Below are 18,954 nucleotides of genomic sequence, written 5' to 3'. Positions count from 1 at the left end.
CCATGGACCGAAATGGTTACGGGCACACTTCACTTTAAGTTATGACAAGATTAATTCTAAGTCGGGTCAGAGATTTAATTGGGCATTAATGGGAAAGTGTTACTAGGGTTATGTGAAGAAAAGCAGACATCAAAAAAAAAAAAAAAAAAAAAAGGAGAAAACGAGAAATGTAGTAATAATATTGTAACAATTAGGTTCAGGCTTGAGCAACACAGCTTTTTTAAAATCAGTCTGAATCTCATGTGCTTTTTCTTTATTTTACACCATGATTTTAGACTGACACTGTGAAAAAAAAAAAAAAAAAAAAATCAATTATATATTCATATCTAAGAGTACATTAAGCAATTGTACATTTGTATGGTTTAATAGGGAAAACATTAAGTATAACACCACATCACACCCCAGTATTTGGATCGAAGTATAAAGCAGAAAAGGAAAATAGGAGGAACGTAATTCATCAAAGACACCTTAAACAGAAGTATCGTCTTAAGGTAAACCAGATTCACTGAAATGTCTTAAAAAAAAAAAAAAAAAAAAAAAAAAAAAGAGTATTTCAAAGATTGATAAGATTAGAACCTACAGTTATATGCAATGAAAACACTGTTGCATTTGAAACTATATAAAAGAAAATTAATAGTAATTCCAATGAACCAAGACAAAGTTTTATTCAAAGTTTTGTTTATAAAGTGAATGTTGTGGTAATATAGTGTGAAAACAAAAAAAGACAGTACACAGCTGAGAGAACAAAAGAAATAAAGGATTTTGTGGGAGTATGCAGAAGCTCGAAACTATTAGCTTGCCCATTTAAATGTTTGGTTGCTGGCATTGATTTAGGATATCATTCAGCATCCTGACAGTGGATTCATAGAGGGTCCTAAGATTGAGAGAGAGAGCAAAACAACATGAACAGTTGTACAGCTATTATTGTATATAGGACTCAGACAGCATGCTTTAACAATATGACATCTAAATCTTTTACCTCTGTATATTGTCAGAGTTTTCAGCAGTGATGTTGTAATAGTTCTGTATTTGTCTGCGTACAGACAAAGCAATTTCCTTCAACTCCACAATAAATGCATCAGCTGGAATGAACAGAGCAGAAGGGTAAAAACCATCATGTATTCAGAGGATTTTTTTATTCAGTCTCTTTTTTCCACTTCATATCACTCAAGTTTCTTCAAGTCCAAATCCACTGGACTTGTTACATGCTTTAGGCTCTACGAAATAAAATCTTTGAGAATGTGTTCAGTAGGATAATTTTTTAGAAATTTCTCAAATTCTTACTATCAAGCATTCAGGTGATGGTACTAAATAAAGGCCCATTCACTCCAATGGTGATAACTATAACGATAACTGAAGTTTTAATAATCGTTGAGAATATGGAAGGTCACACTACAATTACAGTAGTGATAAAAACACAGGAACAATATGATTGGAATCATTTTCTGTTTTGTCCAGTTGATGAATTATAGTCAGAGCTTGAGCATTTTAAGTGGCAGATGACATATTTGCAGTGTGCATATATAGTAAACAATGTTATGGTCTGTTGGTGTAGATGCTGATGTAGTTATTGTTGTCTTTATTGGTGTGAACGGGCCTTAACAACAACTAAAAATTAGTAACAAAAACTCACATTGTTTGATGATGGTCAGAATGTGTGTAACTGCAGCCCACTGTGTGATACTATCGATGGCCTCTGACTCTATGGAGGAGCTCATTTCAGATAGAAAAAACCTAGAACATACCAGAAAATGATAAGAATTGTTCGATTTAAGTATGAACATAGGCTTTTAGTTCTAGCTGGTGTTTAATGTTACCTGGTAACAGCAGGTGATCTGAGTATTACTTTGAGTATGGTGTTCGAGAGAGGTGGAAGGTCATTAACCGACTCTGGAGTCAACACCTCTTCCACATGAGAGATCTGCATGAAGAAACATCAAAAACAAAATATTTCTTATTTAATAACTCATTTAAAGATGACATCAGAGTAAAATAAATGCTTTGAGCTCAACAAGTCTTTCAATTAAAAAGACAAAGGAGAAATGGCACACAAACATCAAACATGACAAACTAAACAATTCGCAGATTTACCTTCTGCAAGGTGCGGCTGATATCAATAATAACTGCTGCACAGAGTGATGAGAAGACTCCTGTGATGAACTCTGACCTCTCAGTTGTAAACTTAGTCACCAGCAAGAAGTCATAGAGAGCTTCTTCAGAAGAGCAACATAACTAAAGATACATAAAGAAAGGCTTTTTAAAATAAAGTGTCAGAATAAAATGCCATCAGGCAGAAATGTCAGTCAGATTTTAACAAGACTAAATTGAGTTTAAATATGTACATGTGCACACACAGGTTTGTCAAACATGGAAAGTGTATTTGAGGAAGGCCCTAACACCTCACCTCCTGCCCCTCTTCCTTGTCTTTACGCAGTCGATGTGCTATGATCTCCACAACTTTCTGGAAGATGTTGGTCAAAATGCGGATAGTGAGGGATAGTTGATCTTCCTGATCTTCCTCAGGCTTATGGGAAAGGCACCCCTGTGCCACCTCAGTCAGCAGAGCGAGCACAGGAGGGATGCACATGTATCCTTTCTCTAAATGAACACACATACACAACAATTGTTATAAAAGCATTATGCTATATAGTGCTGCAGCCAAGACATCAATACCTGGAAGACTAATTCGCCATATGTTCACAACAGAACTTGTTTTACTAATTAATTGAAAAACGCATAAGAAAAATCTCAGGGGAACTTGAATGGTGAATGAGTCTTCTGGGATTTGGCATCACAGATGCAGCACTCTCTTGTAAACTTTTGTGGGAAAGTGGTCAAACATGTAATTATGCCTTGACTAAACCCACAAATCTGTCAGTTTATAATACAATTACTAGGTCCTACATCAGCATAAAGACTTCAGACTTATTCACCTGTCTGCAGGACAGAAGCAACATGTTGCAGTAAGTGGTCTCTGAAATCACCGTCTCCTACAGAAACCCGCAGCACATCCTTGCACACTGTTAAACAACTCTGACAATGACACAGAAAAGGGAAACCAATTATATACGTCTAATGCAAAATCGTGCGTGTCTGCACAGTTCATTTTGAAGCAATGGATTAGTTTTAGGATCAGGCTTTATGTGTTGTCTATCATTTTCAACAAGGAAAACACTATTTTTAATATAATAAATGTTATATATAAAGACTTAAAATGTTTTGCATGTACACTAAAAGTTTGTAGGTAAGATATTTTTTAAAATGTTTTTGAAGTCTCTTGTGCTTCCCAAGGCTGCATTTATTTGATCAAAAAAAACAATAAAAAGGTAATATTCTTAAATATTATGACAATTTAAATGGACAAATAATGTAAAAAAAAAAAAAAACTACTTTAACACTGATCATGCCACTCACTTCTACTGTCTTCCTGCTTAAAGACAATTGTTGCTCACTGCTGGAGCTGGCCAGGAAAGGAAGGACTCTTTCCTCTACCCAGGACACAGAATGCTCCAGGGATTTGAGGAACTCCCGCTCCTCTGGGTACTGTAGGATCAGAAAGAGGTGCTGATTATGACTTTTATTTGTACAATCTAAAAGTGAGCTTACAGGCCATACAAGCAACCACTGCTTGATCTGCAGTTAACAAAATCCAAGTCATGTCCAATGAAAACCACTTGCACAGTTCAGCTTAGGACAGCCATAAAACATCAATACTCTATTATACAGAGATGCAAACTGGTAAGGGGGGAAAAAGGTGTGAAGATCGTATGGATTGGGGGCATGCTCCACGCAGAATTTCTTTTAAAAGATATTTGTTTTACACGCTCATTTGTAGTTACTTTAAGGTATTTTTACAAATATTTTTTATTACCTTATCTGTCCAAAACTGTAATTTTTCACACACACACAAAAAAAACCCATATGTTGTTGCAACATTTTACAACAATCAAGAATGAATATAATTTGTCAAAATCCCATGTTATAATAGATGAAGTGCTATGCAGGCCATTTAAGACAATATTGGCAGAATAGACGGCAATGCCAAGTTAAATTGCAAAATGTTTGCCCTCTCTCGTCACTGTTTCCACATCTCAAACCTCCAATACATAAACAGGGTTTCTGCAGGGTTTAATCAGTCAAATTTAAGAGTTTTTAAGATCTTTTTATGACCATTATGATTTGAATTTATGACCTACACGAATTATGATAAATAACTTCAGTCATTAAAATTCCTTTCAAAAGTCTTTTTTTATTATTGACTTTCATTGAAAATAACAAGTTTTATTATTTAAAGAGTAATTCTATTATTTCTTACTTAAGATTAAGAAACTGAAGCCTTCGCCTTCTTTTTCTTGAGTATCAAGAACACAGGAACACTTAACAATTGTAACATTGTAAAGTAACATTGTAAATTAACAATTATTTTATGGCATTACTTTCCAAAATAACAAGTCACCTTGTCGTCATTCCAGAACCGAACGTGCATGTCCAGCTCTTTCTTCTTGCTTGTGTGATTAAGCTTTCATCAAACATGAGAACATAAGGCCCCGAGACCTTGGAGATGAGGACTTTTTTAATATAATCTGCCAAGCCAAACCGGGTGATGTATGAGGTCTTATCTTTCCCGCACATAAATGTTTTGGCTATGTCAGAGTCTGGGAACATTGTTCGTAAAAGTTCGGCAATATCCTCGTTCCGGTTGTACGAATGGTGTTTGGTTACAGTATTCAACACACACAGGACCTCCGCTTTCAGTGTGGAGGTTGATCCGAAACCACTGTGTGTGGCACTGGATGCGACAGAAACGGAATCCCGTGCTGTACTTGGACCGGGTAACGTTAGTGACGGAACCGAACAAAACTGACGGATCGCCTGCACCCGCTGCAGGCCTTTTACAGCAATGATATGCTTTTCTGACTTCATGCATGCTTTTCCGACTTCTGCATGCGACTTCAAGGCTTTTATGCCTAAACTAGACAGCTCCAACGTCTTCTTACACAGAGTGCAATAGGCTTGATACCAATTGTTAGCGATGGGCTTGAGCCAGCTACTAAACGCACCGTCTTCGAGCCATAGATCGTTAAAGGTACATTTTCCCATTGTGATAGCCAGGATGATTTCAATTAAACTAAGCAGTGACTCAGTATGATACAGTATGTTCGGAGTTCGCGCGGGTTTCTGTGAAAGTCCTTCCGACAAGTCTGTATGCTGCCGCAACCTTGTAGTTCTGGAACGCTGTGATACCAATGTGATACCACCCAGATTCCTCATACAGAACTACAACAGGCGAAACAAATGAATGCCATTGCCGCCGCGAGCGCATTTTGATGGAAGAACAAATTAATGGACGAGCAATTTAAGACATGGCTAAATGTTTTTTATGACCTTGTATGGAAAATCCGGACGTTTTTATGACTTTTTATGGCCTTAAATTCTTATTGTTAAATTTATGACTTTTTATGACCCCGTGGAAACCCTGATAAAATATTACCCTTTTTTGAAGTAAAGAGTAAAGAAAATACTATAGAAAACTTGCTAGCATTTGCCAAGTGTTTATCAGTCTTACTTTTCCAATACAAATAAGACCAATATATCTTTTCATAACTGAATTAAAAATGGTCTGCAACCCCCCCCATAAAAACACTTTCTCTTTGGATCTAAGCAAATCTCATAGGTGACCTAGTTTGAGCTCAAAAAAGTGAAATGTCACTGAAAGGTGAGGAGTCTGCATCTATAATAGCTTGAGATTCTGAGACCTACTTTAATTGCTGAAATGAATTGTTTCATGTCACCTCAGTGCTTGAGAATGTATAGCTAAAGTACTGACAGACAACTTATTTTCTTTAAACCCCTCTTCACATCTTAACATCTCTTGTGTGAGTGTGTTCAGTGGATGTTGGCTTTGTTTGGAGTGTGAAAAACTCAAAGAGTGAATGCAGAGAGGTTACTACAGTACACTCACTTTGTGTTGAAGATGGATACAGAGTCGGCCATGGAAGATAAAAGCTCTCAGCGCTGTCTCAATGACTGCCACACTGACCTCTGCTCCACTCAGAGAGGAAAACAACAGCGACTGCACACATATACAAAAGAGAAATGACAATAGCTCCAAAATGATGGTACATTCTGCAATCAGTTCAGAACTAAGCATAAAAAGACCTTAAAACTTTTCAACCAGAAAACATACCCACTTTTACAGATCATAGAGGCAGAAAAAATATTAATATCTGAAGACCAGAGTTAATTTAACCTCCCTTGAACAAAACAATTCTATAGTAGTGTTAGGCGATATGCTCCATAGTTATATCCTCTGCCTATCATGTCCTAAAATATTTTTAATACGACTGAATTTGTATTTAACATAATTTAATAAAAACATTCTACGTTACTAATTATAATGCTTACAGTTCCTCAGTTAAATTATTAAAGTACATCACTGACTTCAGTCTAGCATGAGTTTATACACTCCCGTTTTAATCAGTGAAGCTATCTACCCCATATGATAAATAAATCTCTTGTACTTATATTGCACGCACATCTGCACTTTGCAGTTTATGATGAGAGAATACTCGAGAGAGCAGAATTCAGTCAGTGAGTGCAAACTCGGCAATAAAACATGACTTATCTCAATGCCTCAGATTGGCCATTGCATTCATAAACTCAACGGAATCGTGTGTGATTGGTTATAACGCACAACACTTTAAAAACTTGTTAAAAGAAATATGATGGAACAAACAGGCCCTAATATTAATTAGATCATAATATTAGCCGATAATAATAATAACAATAAAGTAATAACATAATAATAATCATCTTGATATCGTCAAAAAAAGGCATCAGCCACAGCTAAAATATCTTTGACTATCATCGATACATGATACTATTGTCTATTGGCATAACCCTATCCTATAAGCTCATTAGAGAGCTTTGACTAAAATAATAGTAACAACGTTGTCATTTAGCTGAACAGCTCAATGCAGCAGTATCTTTAAAGCAAGACTGGTGAAAACCTGCAATTACCATATTGACTTCATAATGACAGTAATATCATGTAAAGAGAGTTCTGTGTAACAGTAATCATCAAACCTCTGTACCTTCCATTTGTCAAGGGCCTTATGGAGTGGTCTGATCTGATCCAGTGGCAGCGTGAACAGACAGTCTCGGGTTTTAGGGTGCAAGAGTACATAATCCAGATATTCTAGGCCCAGATCTGGTTTCGACTCCTCCAGCCCATCAAAATGCACTTTACCAGATGTATCTTCATCACCTTGCTGACAAGAGAGTGATCATAGAGGATATGAAAACACTTTAAACACCTTATGACCCCCACATAGACACTCTACAGGACATTTACCGCTCTCACAGGTATGGCCTCCACAAGCCAGTTCTCTATCAGCTCCACAATATGGCTGATCTGCCCCCAGCTACAGAGACACTCCACCGACTGACTGTATGCGGTCACAGCGGTGCCCGCTTTCAAACTCCTCAAGTGAGACATCACTTTACTCCTGCAGAGAGGAACACACAGCCATGCAGTACACCCAGACAGCACTACAGATCGCTCTAAAGCCTTCAAAACACACTCTATCCCACCAGCATTAGAGAACGCCTTTGGATCAAATAGGAATCAGAATTGGCATTTCGCTTTTGAGCCAGCCTGCTGTTCTGTGGAGATGGCTGAGACACCATACCGACTGTGTTAGACTCTCAGCAGGAAATATGATTTTGAAATGCTTTTTTTCTTCATTGAACTGTCCTTTGCAGGAATAGCTCCCCGAAAAATGACAATTCAGATTCGTCTCATGTCAAGGGGGTGTTTTCATTTTTTAGCTGCACTACTGCTTTAAAATGAGGCATTTAACAATGTGAGCTGCACAGATGGGCAGTTGAGGGGGAGAGTCCTACTAACCTCAGAGCTGGAACGGAAGAGGCAGGAAGTAGAGAGGCTAGGAGAATGAGAGGGGCTTTACACCGTTCCTCCTGCGCACACACATATGCACAAAACTGCGTCATGTTGCAACCATATTGCATCAGCTTTAAGGGTGTTCAGCTTTGCTTCTTAAATCATCCTTTGGTTCTCTGTGTGAATGTGCCTCTTACCTGAAAGATTTTAAGATACTGGGGCAGAACTGAAGCAAACTTTGATGTGGTGTACTTGAAGGCCTCTTGGTTAGCCATGAGAGATTTCTGAACACTTTTCCACAGAATTACGAGGATCTCCAGCAGGCTGGCCATGGAGGCAGTGTCCTGCACTGAGAGAACATCCTCCAACATCTAGTGACAATGAAAAACATAATCATTATCCCTTTTTTTTTTTTTAATTATATTTTCCTTTTTTAACTCCATGCCAGCTTGTATGGCTATGTTCATTGGGAGAGCTAGGCTTAGTTATTCAAAATGAAAGCTAAATTAGATGTTTAAGATTAATTTTTCAAACAAACTTAAAACTAAATTTGGATTTATTACTACTACTATTTATATCTGTGTGAACTCCCCAATCATTGCTTGACAGTTTGTAGGATATTGTGGAAAACATTTAATCTGAATACTGACAGGCTTTTTTCTTTGTTTAAAATATATTTAATAATATAAATAATAATATATAAGTGAGATTCAGTTTGCAAAGAATATTTGACTGTACATACATTACCATTTGAAAGATTTGTATTTTTTTAAGTCGTATGTGTGTGTATATATACATACATATATATATATATATATATATATATTATATATATATATATATATATATATATATATATATATATATATATATATATATATATATATATATATTTAGCAAGGATGCATGAAGTTGATCAAAAGCAGTAAAGTACAGTAAAGACAGCAAAGACCTTTACATTGCTACAAAAGATTTCTATTTCAAATAAACGCTGTTCTTAAGAAACCTAAAAAAGTATTATGGTTTTCACAAAAAAAACTAAGCAGCACAACTTTTCTCAACTTTAATGAGAAGAAATGTTTTTTGAGCACCAAATCAACATATCAGAATGATCATGTGAAACTAAGGTAGAGCCTTGCACGGGCCTCAAATTTAGCCTCTAGGCCGGCCCTGGCCCGAGATGCTCACGCCCTAGCCCGGCCCGTGACTGACAGCTTATCAGAATTACAGCCCGAGCCCGTTTGTTTTTCCCCCTTCTCCCAAAACAGCCTACAGTATACTACTGTTTCAGCTATTAATATTGTTCAGTTTTGTGTGTAATGGCAAAGTGGTTATACTTAGTTTCGTTTTTTTTTTTTTTAACTTAGCTTAGAAAAACGTTCAGAGCATTTTTTGTTTGTTAAATATAAGTTCTATAGATATAAAACAGTTCAAGCATATAACAATGATAAATGTGCGCTATATCCAATAATTTGTGCGGAGAGTGAAAGCTGAAGCACGCTTTGCAGGACATGGAAGCGCCAGCACGATCACTTGCATTTCTTTGTGAATACGCTGTCATTTTTGGTCATAAAGGTAAGAGTAATACATAATTCAGAACTGTAAAGGGTCTACTTTTAAATGTGCGAGCTCACAATATATAAAAAAAAATGCACTCTTATAAAATAAAGAAAACAAACCTAATGCGCTTTCTGCTGTCTCGTCTTGAACAGGAGCACTTCACAAAAATAAACCGAAACTCAGTGAATACATGCCTCACAGACATGATAAATATATCTATAGAAAGCTTTAAATTACTACTTAACGAAACAAAAACTCTTTCATTATAATCATAATCCGTAAAGATGCACTTCTCTCTAAAAGCGCATCTAACGAGGAGATGGCGAGTCAGGATCGGCAACTTCATCCTTGGGACACCAACTCAGAAAACACTAGTTTATTAGTAAATAATTCAAATATCTCCTTACTGTTTCCCCCTGACACATTTATGTGAATTTACTTTTGCATGTGCTTTGCGGCAAGCTTAAGCCTATTGTGTGCATTTGAACACAGAGCTGTTCAGCTGCGCTGACCATACATGCTGCTGCTGGCGAGACAATAAACACTGTTGAGCCGCCCTTGACAGTCCCAGTAGCATGGTCTTATGTTGTTTCCACCAGCGCAGCATTTTTTTTCATCACTAATGATGGATGTCTAAAATATAAAAATAAGGAGAAACCTAAAACAGGCCCAAGGCCTGGCCCACGTCTAAACTATGACGTGAAAACTGGCCCGAAGCCCAGCCCGAGGGGTGTAAAAAAGTCAGGGCCCGGGCTGAAATGCAGGGCTCTAGTAATGACTGCTGAAAATTTAGCTTTGCCATCAGAAAAATAAATTACATTTTAAAATAGAAAATATTATTTTAAACAGTTATTATTTTCACAATATTACTGCTTTAACTGTATTTTTGATTAAATAAATTCAACCTTGGTTTGCATAAAATATTTCTTTTAAAAACACACACACATACACGTACATACATACATACATACATATATATATGTATGTATATAAATTTTACTGACCCCAAACTTTTAAACAGCTGTGTATATCAAGTCTTACCGTGCTGTTTTCTTTATTGCTAGATGCTAATTCATCATCTCCTGCATTTTGAATGCACACATTCAGGCACTTTCGGATCACTAGCATCAGCTTGACTACAAAGAGAAAGCACTGTGAGTTTACGTTGACATTTCTGAGAAAGACACATACTGTACTTTCAAATGTCAAAACTAAACCCTCGTAAGTCAACACACAATATAAAACAGAATTCCTATTTAAGAAAGCTTACTGGGGTATCCAAAGCAATCTCACCTATATTAGCAGGAGCCGTGTACAGATAAGCATGTTGGTAAAACTTTCGAGCCGCCCCAGGGTTTGTCTGAATCAGGGTGACGCATCGCTCGCACCAGACAGTCTCCGGTTGGTTGACTGGAAAGAATGAGTTGAACAAGAGGTTGACGATTCGCTTGGAAACAGGAGGAGAGTCTATTTCCAATCGAGCCAGCAGGTGCTCCAGGGAACAAACTTTCCAAAACTGTACGACAAAGTGGGAAAAAAATAGGCAAACAAATTAGTACACTAATACTTTGTATTAACTTTTTACATTTTTGTAATAACATTTTAAGTTAAAAGACAGCAAATTTGGTGAGAGAACAAATAAACTGTCAAATAATGTCAATGTTATTTTACATTTACATTTAGTCATTTAGCAGACGCTTTTATCCAAAGTGACATACAAATAAGGACAATGGTAGCAATCAAAATCAACAAAAGAGCATATATGCATGATGTGCAAGTGCTATGACAAGTCTCAGTTATAGCTTGGAAGGGCTCAGAATGTGATTTAAACATTTAATTTTCTTCATAATAATATATATTTTTCTTACCTTGGCTGCCCGCACAGCCTTGATCTTGAGGAGCATGCCCACAAAGGCAACACGCACCTTTTCAGAGCTGTCATGGAGGCTACTCTTCAGAGCAGGCAACAGTTTTTCCATGAGTGGATGACTTAAACTGTTATCCAGAATTATAGACATGCACTGCAGAGAAAACAAACAGGCTTTAAAACTGCTGCTGATGAAAAATAAATAGCAAAAAAAGCACAAAGTTCAAATGAACTGTAAACATATTCATTTAAAATGAATATGCTAAACTCTTTTAATTAATGCAACCCTCTACACACACCTTGGCAATAAAATCGCCATTAGCTAGTAAATTCTTTAGTTTACTCGCCAGACTAATATACTGTTTTACACACACACACACACACACACACACATATACATATATATATACAATTTATTAGCCAATGGCTAACGAAAGACATTTTTTAGTCGCATATGCAAGTGATTTACTCGCAATGTAGAGGGTTGTAATGATTGGGTACATTCCATTCCCTCTAAAAATCCTTTTACAGTTTGAAGCACTTAAATGACTAAATCAAGCTAAAATCACTCAGCAGAAGACAGTGTCCTTTCTCAAGCTGTAAATGGCTTTAAATTGCATTCCACTGCAAAACTGGAAAGATGTTAAGCAATTGCCCCCATCTCTCTCTGATCACTTTGCACTTTTCTCAAGTGACTGATAGATGGTCAGGCTTTTACCATGAACACGGAGCATCGGACATCTGGAGAGCTTGTGTCATTAGCCAGCTGCAGGATGAGCTTCTCCAGTAGGTCAGTGATAACCGTGGAAGGGATGACCTCCCAGCAACGAGCCAGGACAGAACATACACCCAGCACTGCAGAAGATCGCACGAGGGGCTGTGGGTCATCAAGTAGAGCCTATAGAGGCAGAAAGGGTCAATTTGATAGCAATTAAAGCTACTATCTTTTGTCGACTGCTATTGAGTGGAACAGTCAGTTTCCACAAAGTAAAAATCCTAATCATTTTCTCCATTAAAAGATCTATAATGAGATCTTTATCATTATAGGGTGGTTGCCAACACACATTTCAGTTCAAACAACTTGTAAAAGTGAATGTTGCATCCGATGACCCCTTTAAAGACATTTTTTATTCTCTAAAAATGAAGAAATACTTCTGTAACCATGGCCACTGAAAACATAATGGATGTACACTAATGCACTTCATTTACACACACAGCACACTTACAACATATTGATAATGCACAATAATGCAAGACATACAAACAGTAAATCGAGTTGTTTCTGAACAGCCTGGTCCACCATCTCACTGCTCATGCTGGGGTCATGGATGGGAAAAGCCTCAGTGAAGAGCAGTGTGGCACTGGCACGAACCTCAGCATTGGTGGCCTGTTGAAAACGATTAAAAACATGTCTAAATGATAAGGTGATATACTTCAAAGCACCAAATTTAGTCTTGTACAACATGTTTAAAATATAAGCACAATAAAACAACACACTGTCAACTGATTTATGATCTACCTTTAATGCTTTCCACAGAATTGGCTTGTAGAGCCTGTGTAGCATCTCATCAACACCTTCTCGAAACTTCTGCTTGTGGAAATATGTAAGGATCTATATGCAGAGACAGGGACAATTTTTCACTTACAGTGAATAATTAAGTTTACAATTTCACATCACTTAATTATCTGTTCCATTTGTCAAATCTCTAGTGTAAGTAGCAAGTAGCAAGCTTTCTTATTATTATTTCTCTTATTTATTATGATTTATTGTTGTTTTTATTGTATTTTTCCAAGTAAAAAATTACAAAACAAATTTTGCCTTGGTGAGCACAAAATACTTCTATTAAAAACATTAAAACATCTTACCGTCCCTAAACTTTTGAACGGTAGTGAAAGTTAACAAGTTCATATTTAATTAACCACTTCGTTGCAATAAAGATGAAATACAGTCTCGGACCTGTCTGACTTTGCTGTGTACAGGTGAGTTTCTGTGCAGTAGCATAGCGTGCTGCATTAGGTCCTGAATGCAGGTGGACTCAATCTCCTCCAGGAAAGAGCCTGATGCCTTCCTCCATGCTCTGAAGTAAATCTCAGCCACATGAACAGACAGAGTTCTGTAGGTACAGCAGAAGAAAAAAGACAGCTAAAATCAAAAGAAACACCAGATCAAACAGAACAAATGCACAGTGTACTTTGACAACACAGAGACCACTCTAACATTGCTTGTCTGATTAATATGTGAAGGTTACTACAGAACCGTCTTGCTTGGCTTGTTTTAATAAGCACAAGTTTTGTGTGGAGAAAATGAGTCTGTGTGAGTGATAACCTGATAACTCTGCTACTCAAGTAGCGTCATGCAATTTTTACCTCAAATATGTAAAGTATAATTTCATTTAATATTTTTAAAGGTGCACTGAGTAATTTACCCACTAAAAAACATTAAAAAGATACATCCCAAATGATAGTCAAGTCCACATAAAGTCCTAAAAGGCAAGTCAGTTTTCTTGACTCCCATCTTGGTATTACATCTAGGCAACTAAAAAAAATGCCTTGGTAGGCATTAGGCATTGCATGCACATTCACATTATAAAATAAACTTCCATTGTTGCAGCTGCTATACTTAGCATCTATATATTGAGTGTTTCACATTACTACAAATGGTGTTTCACCCTCATATTTTGCCTTAACATAAACAAAGTTACCGAGTGCACCTTTAAGCATTATAAAACAACAGGTCATGAGTGTTTGAAATACTTTGGGAAAAACTGCAGCTGATTCTTAATAGTTTCATGAATCATCCGAATGAAGTTGTCGTTCCAAGAAAAAAGGAAGGCAAGGAACCGCTTCCCCTGAAAAATGAGCAATAACCAGAGTTATATAAAAAAAGATCAATGACAGTAGAAAATAATGTCTCAAAGGTATGAGCCCACAGACACATATACACAAACCTCTTCTTGTTTAATATGAGAGGGCCTGAAGAAACACTGGAGGAGAGGATCAATGACCTGCTGCCCTCGCTCAGATGCAAAGTCCACACTGAGAAGCACCTCTCGTAGAGTACAGAGCCTTCTGAGCTCACTGACCTGGGAACATACCCAAAAAGCATAAACATTTCTCATGCATAATATAGAACATTAAATGATCTGCCAGTTTATAATGATATAAAGTAGCTCTAGTACCGGTTTCTCAAGTGTAACAGTGTTCTCCAAACAGACAAGGAAGGCAGTCCAACCAAGATCCTCCTTGCCTTTTAGATCCCGTCTCCACCAGCATTCAAACAACCAATGAATAGCCTGCTGGAGGGGTGTGTGTGACAGTGGCAAAGCACTCTCTATACCTGGAATAAAGGACAACAATGGAGGAAAGATATGCTACACAACTCTATTTAAGAAAAATTTTAATTATGAAGCTTTTTGAAGTGTACAAAGAGCATGTGAAATGACAGCGATGATATCAAGTAAGATCACACCTGCAACCATTTGGATTTAACCAATTTTAATAAATTATTATTACTTTATTCATCAAGAATGCAATATATTGATCAAAGTGACAGAAAAGACATGTATGTTGCAATACAAATACTTCTATTTCAAATAAATGCTGTTATTTGGCTTTCTATTCATCAAAGAACCAAAGTTTCACATTTCCACAAAAAGTATTAAGCAGCACAACTGCTTCAACATTAATTATAAATATTTCTTGAGCAGCTATTCAGCAGATTGATTTTCAAAGAATCGTGTGACACTGTAGACTGGAGTAATGGCTATAAAAAAAATCAGTTTTGCCATCACAGAAAAAATGACTTTTTAAAATATAAAATTAAAAAAACGTTATTTTAAATTGTAAATACCATTTCAAATTATTGCATTTTTACTGTATTTTTGATCAAATAAATGTAGCCTTGGTGAGCATAAGAAACTTTTCAAAAACATTTAAAAAAAAAAAATCTTAAAACCTTCTTTATGGTAGTGTAAGTGGACATTTATTATAAATCTTACCCATCTATAAATATATACAGGGCCTGAATTTCGTTTTGGAAATTGGTGGGGAATTCGCCCGTTTAGGTGACTCTTATGGGGGGGATGTTTTGTCACGTAGTGTATTTGTGTTTTACAATGTATAATGTTTAATGATTCTTATTTATATTATGAGGAAAATACTTAAAAAGAACTTTTATTTTAAACTTTTACATTTATTTTAACTAAAAAAGACAAATAAACAATCAGTAATAAAATAAGAACAAAAATGACAAGCAATGGCATAAATAATGTTTAGTAGAAATTGACTGTGTTTACGTGAATACTCACCATTTTGACATAATTTTGGATGTATTTGGTTATCCATGCACAAGTCTCAACACAAAACTTACTTCTGTAGTTGCATGCGGTTTCAGATGTGAATCTGTGTGTGCTTTGGGTGTGAGCTCACAGAAAGTGTCGTCTTTCACAATGAAATATTTTTGGGAATTTCCCACGTTACCGAGTAGAATTACGCACAATACCCGCACTCAAATTCAAACCCTATAAGCATATATATATATATATATATATATATATATATATATATATATATATATATATATATATATATATATATATATATATATAGATATATATATATATAGCTGATTGATTGTATGTACAGATATTTGATAAAATCTGATAAAATTATTAAGCATCCACAAATAGTTTAAAGTCAGATAACATTTTAAGAAACCAAAAATAAAAATAAAAGTTCATAAGTCAATACTTTCACAACATTTTCTAATGATCAGATATTTAATGATTTACAAGTACTTACAGTTTAGCGTCTGAGCACATTCGAGAAGAGAAGTGTAGTTGTCATTTTCCTGCAAAATGTCTACAGAGACTGTAGAAACAATCGTAACACCCTCGATTACTGCCATTGTCTGTATCTGAAAAGGAAACAAGAACAAACTACCTGTCATTTTGACACATTCCCTATAAAAGCTCTTGGATTTCTGTCTCTTTCGAAACATTAGCAGTTAGTAGCAGTTAGTAGTAGTTAGTAGCAACTTACCTGTTCCTCAGAAATCTCCACCTCCATGTCACCTGCGTCCTCCTCGGCTCCAGTGATCCAGCGCTCTGGAGGGTGAGCAGTGAGGCTGTGCTGCAGCAACTTCAGCTGTCTCTCCCACAGCTCCTGCCTCTGACTCCTCTGCAGCTCAGGTAAAACCTCCGCCAAGCCAAACGGATCCGCTCCATCCTTCTGTAACACAAACAGCAATGAACAGTATGATCTTCTGAATAATACAGACTGATGTTTTAGCTCTTTCTGTGTCCTTGATTTCACTGGTAGCTCAGAAGACTGAATGACATAGACTTTGCTTCTTTAGTCTGAATGTAAACTCGATATATCTAAGAAACAACAGCATCGTAAAGTCAATATACAAGGTCTTGTTTGTCTTTTGTTCTCTTTAGTTGTTTGAACAGTTAAAACATGTATCCAGTGTAATTTACATGAAGCAGATTACAATATGTACAATGCCTTGTGAATAAGAAGTGTGAATACTTAAAAAGAATTGACTCAACCTCAAACTGAATGTAATGTTTCTGGACACTTAACTGCATGTTATTTTTTATTAAACGCTATTAGTAATAGTACATCTTTACATGTTATTTCAGAATTATTTATATTGTCTCTATTATTATTGTCCCTCCTACTTTTAGTATTAGACAACTCCAAAAAAGTGCGTATTTAAAGCATGTCAAAGAAATGTGAAGTGTGTTAAAATCACAGTCATGACAATTTAATTTTTGTTTTAAGTTAACTTTTGTTTATGATATTACTTTATTTGTAAGTAACATTACTGTTTTTTTATGCAACGTTACTTCAAAGGTTTGAATCTCACTACACGTGCACATTCAAAACAATTTGTTTTGTCATTAGAATGTATTGAGTGACACTGACTTGTAAACATGACTCACGTGTAATCTGATGAAGTTCAGAAAATCCTGGACGTGCTCGTGATGCACAGATTCCAGAAACTGCTTTCGTTTCGACATTTCGCTTACAGTCCTACCAGACAGAAGAGAAAGAGAAACACAGTTACTTCCAGAGCCGTTGAGAGAGACGGCTCTGATTACTACGCACTTCGGCGGGTAACACTTATGTTTAATTTTAAATTATTGTTTGTTCACAGACGGGGCGTAGCACCAAATGTTTGGCCCCGGTCACACAACCAAGGGGCTGTGCCCCTCAAAACACAGCGCATCATAAATCATATTAATAAATAATAATAATAATAAGTAACGTTATATCATTAAGGGCCCCTGTTACTCAGTTCCGCTATTACTCCCTGTCCGACGCCCCTGGTTTATAAGAATGAGGTTATGTATGCAACAGCGCAAGTATTAATATAACAGTAGTTTCGACACGGAAGCTCATATAACAGCACATTACAAATATATTTTCCATCAGAGCAAACCTGTCAGGTTGTTTACAAACAGAAGATCCTCAGAGGTACTCGCTCCGTCCGTTTCAATGTTTCCCCGCTCAAAATTAAAGAAGCGTCATGACGTCAGGCGTAACGTTTCCTCCTCGGCGTGCTGATGTGACAGCGCCACCTGCTGTAGGGGAGATGCACGGCGCTTGAGTTTAAATGCAATGGAGTTAATCGATATCGCTATTAAAAATCTGTTCTAAATTCTGTATAACGTTATTTATGCCTCTTAACACGCATCCAATCCTACATACTCAATTTGTTCATTTACTACTACAAAATCTACAACTAAACTCCAACACAAAAAAAAGCATATGAGATGGTAAAAAAATAAATAAAAATATTGTCTCTGAGATATAAATGACAGATGATACATGTTGCTTGGGAAACTACGTCACTGCGCATTGCATTCTGGGTAGTCGCGGGCCATGTTTGGGGACACGCTCGTCAGCTGTCAATATATTAGTACACAGCGATAATAAGTAGGAATAACAATGGACCGAACAATGAACAAGTGTAAGATTACATATAAAGAAAAACTCAAGAAGGAAGCAAAGTTGCGGTACTTAGAAAAAATCAAGACAATCAACGAACTCGATCCGTACGAACACAAAGAATGGTCTGATGATTTAAACGAGCTGCCGCACGTAACCTTCCCCGATGTATTTTCATACCTTGTTTGTAGTGTCAGTGCGTACACATCTGATCAATTTAAAAATTATAAATCTCTCGAATCCCACTTGCAATTTACAAATGGATGGGTGCAGGACCTTCAGATTTTCCGCGTCAACGAGCAGAAAACGGTTGTTCGCACAAAGGTACGTTATGTAATAAAACAAACATTTCTATCACTCTTAACATCAGCAGCATATGTTAGTCTTGAGTTTGATTCGCTGGCTGGCTGCCCACGGGGTGTGTGTGTTCACGGGGCTGTGCAATTAATCACATGGGAATCAATCTGCAGTAATGAACGCAATAATGCCTAATTGTCAGGGAACTGTGGCTCTGTGTAGTAAATGCCGCTCCCTCTGAAAGCAGTAATGAAGATTTACTACAAATCATGGGACCCGGCTTTACTGATGAGATGCGCATGCGATTAATTGCACAGCACTGGTGGGGTGTGTTCACTGTTTGTGTGTGTGTGTGTGTGTGTCTAGTGTG

At 36.6% G+C, this 18,954-nt stretch overlaps 1 protein-coding gene across 2 annotated transcripts; it reads right to left on the bottom strand.

The window, feature by feature from the left end:
• Nucleotides 1-646: 646 nt before the first annotated feature.
• Nucleotides 647-17,933, bottom strand: ncapg2 (non-SMC condensin II complex, subunit G2). 2 transcript variants are annotated; one of them, XM_042728035.1, is made up of 27 exons: nt 17,779-17,933; nt 17,279-17,369; nt 16,371-16,559; nt 16,131-16,245; nt 14,510-14,667; nt 14,279-14,413; nt 14,085-14,179; nt 13,288-13,444; nt 12,850-12,942; nt 12,592-12,717; nt 12,049-12,228; nt 11,332-11,484; nt 10,757-10,979; nt 10,505-10,599; nt 8,101-8,274; nt 7,910-7,980; nt 7,355-7,508; nt 7,095-7,271; nt 5,963-6,073; nt 3,415-3,543; nt 2,934-3,033; nt 2,405-2,598; nt 2,092-2,232; nt 1,818-1,921; nt 1,634-1,734; nt 980-1,082; nt 647-874 (listed from the first exon to the last, which is right to left on the bottom strand). In XM_042728035.1, the coding sequence occupies exons 2-27, from the start codon at nt 17,354-17,356 to the stop codon at nt 805-807; spliced, it is 3,426 nt and encodes a 1,141-aa protein (XP_042583969.1). In that variant the 5' UTR covers nt 17,357-17,369; nt 17,779-17,933; the 3' UTR covers nt 647-804. The 2 variants fall into 2 exon arrangements, with proteins under 2 accessions (XP_042583969.1, XP_042583970.1); XM_042728036.1 differs by having other exon boundaries at nt 7,364-7,508.
• Between the last annotated feature and the right edge of the window lie 1,021 nt (nt 17,934-18,954).

Source organism: Cyprinus carpio, chromosome B7 (assembly GCF_018340385.1).
Source record: "Cyprinus carpio isolate SPL01 chromosome B7, ASM1834038v1, whole genome shotgun sequence".
NCBI classification, from domain to species: Eukaryota; Metazoa; Chordata; class Actinopteri; order Cypriniformes; family Cyprinidae; genus Cyprinus; species Cyprinus carpio.
Note: the sequence above shows the minus strand (reverse complement) of the source record. Positions and strands in the feature narration are given on the sequence as shown.

Bases quoted from the DNA above. Each gene is read 5' to 3' on its own strand.
- ncapg2 (XM_042728035.1), bottom strand. From the start codon at position 17,356: ATGTCGAAACGAAAGCAGTTTCTGGAATCTGTGCATCACGAGCACGTC. The intron at 6,074-7,094 runs GTACAGAGGTTT...ATATGTGTGCAG, and splicing joins AGGCCCTTGACAAATGGAAG to TCGCTGTTGTTTTCCTCTCT. The intron at 875-979 runs GTAAAAGATTTA...TCTCAATCTTAG, and splicing joins AACTCTGACAATATACAGAG to GACCCTCTATGAATCCACTG.